General features: G+C 40.9%; 1 protein-coding gene across 1 annotated transcript; it reads left to right on the top strand.

Moving 5' to 3' along the window:
* Positions 1 to 6: 6 nt before the first annotated feature.
* LOC140969856 (uncharacterized) lies at positions 7 to 1,418 on the top strand (the record flags this gene model as incomplete). Its single annotated transcript, XM_073431371.1, has 2 exons — positions 7 to 613; positions 727 to 1,418. Coding segments are annotated over exons 1-2 (1,296 nt in total), but the record flags the coding sequence as incomplete, so codon positions are not given.
* Between the last annotated feature and the right edge of the window lie 3 nt (positions 1,419 to 1,421).

Genomic DNA, 1,421 nt, shown 5'->3' on the forward strand with positions numbered 1-1,421 from the left:
CCCTGTTACATGTGCACCATTCAAGGTTGCAATTTTTATCTCCACCAAGCTTGCGCACAACTTCCCCCCGAATCGCACCATTATTTCCACACTGGTCGACTTTATTTTCCTGTTGTAAAACATCCTCTCGTTTTACTTGCAAAGCCGCGTGATGAGAACTGTTTTTGCGGTAAATGTGGGAAATTGTGCGAGAATTTCATCTACCACTGCTCCGAATGCGAGTTTGTACTCCATCCTTTATGTGGGTTTCCATCAGATATCCAAATAAAACACATTAGCCACCCCCAACATCCACTGGTAATTGTGTGCAAGAAGGCTCTGTTGCTTTGTGACGCTTGTGGGAGAGAACATGAGGGTTATTTCTTCTCATGTCAAAAATGCAATTTTTGGATTCACCATGATTGTGCCTTGTTACCCAGCTTTGTAGGAGTCCAAAAACATGAGCACTATCTCTCCCTCGTCTATTCTGTTGCCTCCTTGCTTGATTTTATTTTAAGTAGCGAGTGTCTTATTTGTTCGAAAATAACGATTGGTGATTTCGGGCTTTATTATTGTTTTACGTGTGGAGTTGGCACTCATGTGGATTGTGCAATATCAAAGATGAAGGACCCAGGTAACTAAAATTTACTTGTATATTAATTGTTTCCTATATATGAATGAATGAATGAATGGTATCACAAAAGCAACATACATATAAATAATTTCTCTGACAAAATCTGCATGCAGGTGAGATATTTCATCTACCGACTTTGTCTATCGATGCTTTTCCGAGTTCGATGATTCGTTCATTAGCAAAGGAGAGGGCTATACAGGAGGGAAATTCTACCAACATGTTGGAAAAATACCACGCCCATTCTTTGGTCTTGATCGATGAAGAAGACATTGCACAAGAATCAGTTTGCAACGCATGCATTCACCCTATTTCACCTCCATATTATAGATGTATTGCCCGTTCTGCATGCAATTTTCTCCTCCACAAATTTTGTGTGGATTTGCCTCTTTCTATCAAAGATTCGATTTTCCTATCAGCCACTAGCCTGGTTTCCCCAAGATCGGATGAATTCTTTTCTTTGTTTCAGTGTTCTAGATGCGGCAAGTACTGCAACGGATTCGGATACTCAAACGATGAATACGCCTTCTTAGTCGATGATCTTGCATGTTCCTTTTCTCCGAGAGGCATCGAGCATGATTCACACAAGCAGCATCCTCTTGTTCTAACTTATCCAGGCTTAAATATGACAAATCGGGTATCGTGCTGTGGTAAATCATGTAGGTATGCATACCACTGCGGTGTGTGTAATTTCATGATACATATTGATTGTGCTCGTCTGCCTAAAACAGTCACCCATAAATTCGACAAACATCCCCTCACTCTAACATTTGCATCTTCTTCCCAAGACCACGATACCGATCACTTGTGC

Source organism: Primulina huaijiensis, unplaced genomic scaffold (genome assembly GCF_012295235.1).
Source record: "Primulina huaijiensis isolate GDHJ02 unplaced genomic scaffold, ASM1229523v2 scaffold42785, whole genome shotgun sequence".
Taxonomy (NCBI): Eukaryota; Viridiplantae; Streptophyta; class Magnoliopsida; order Lamiales; family Gesneriaceae; genus Primulina; species Primulina huaijiensis.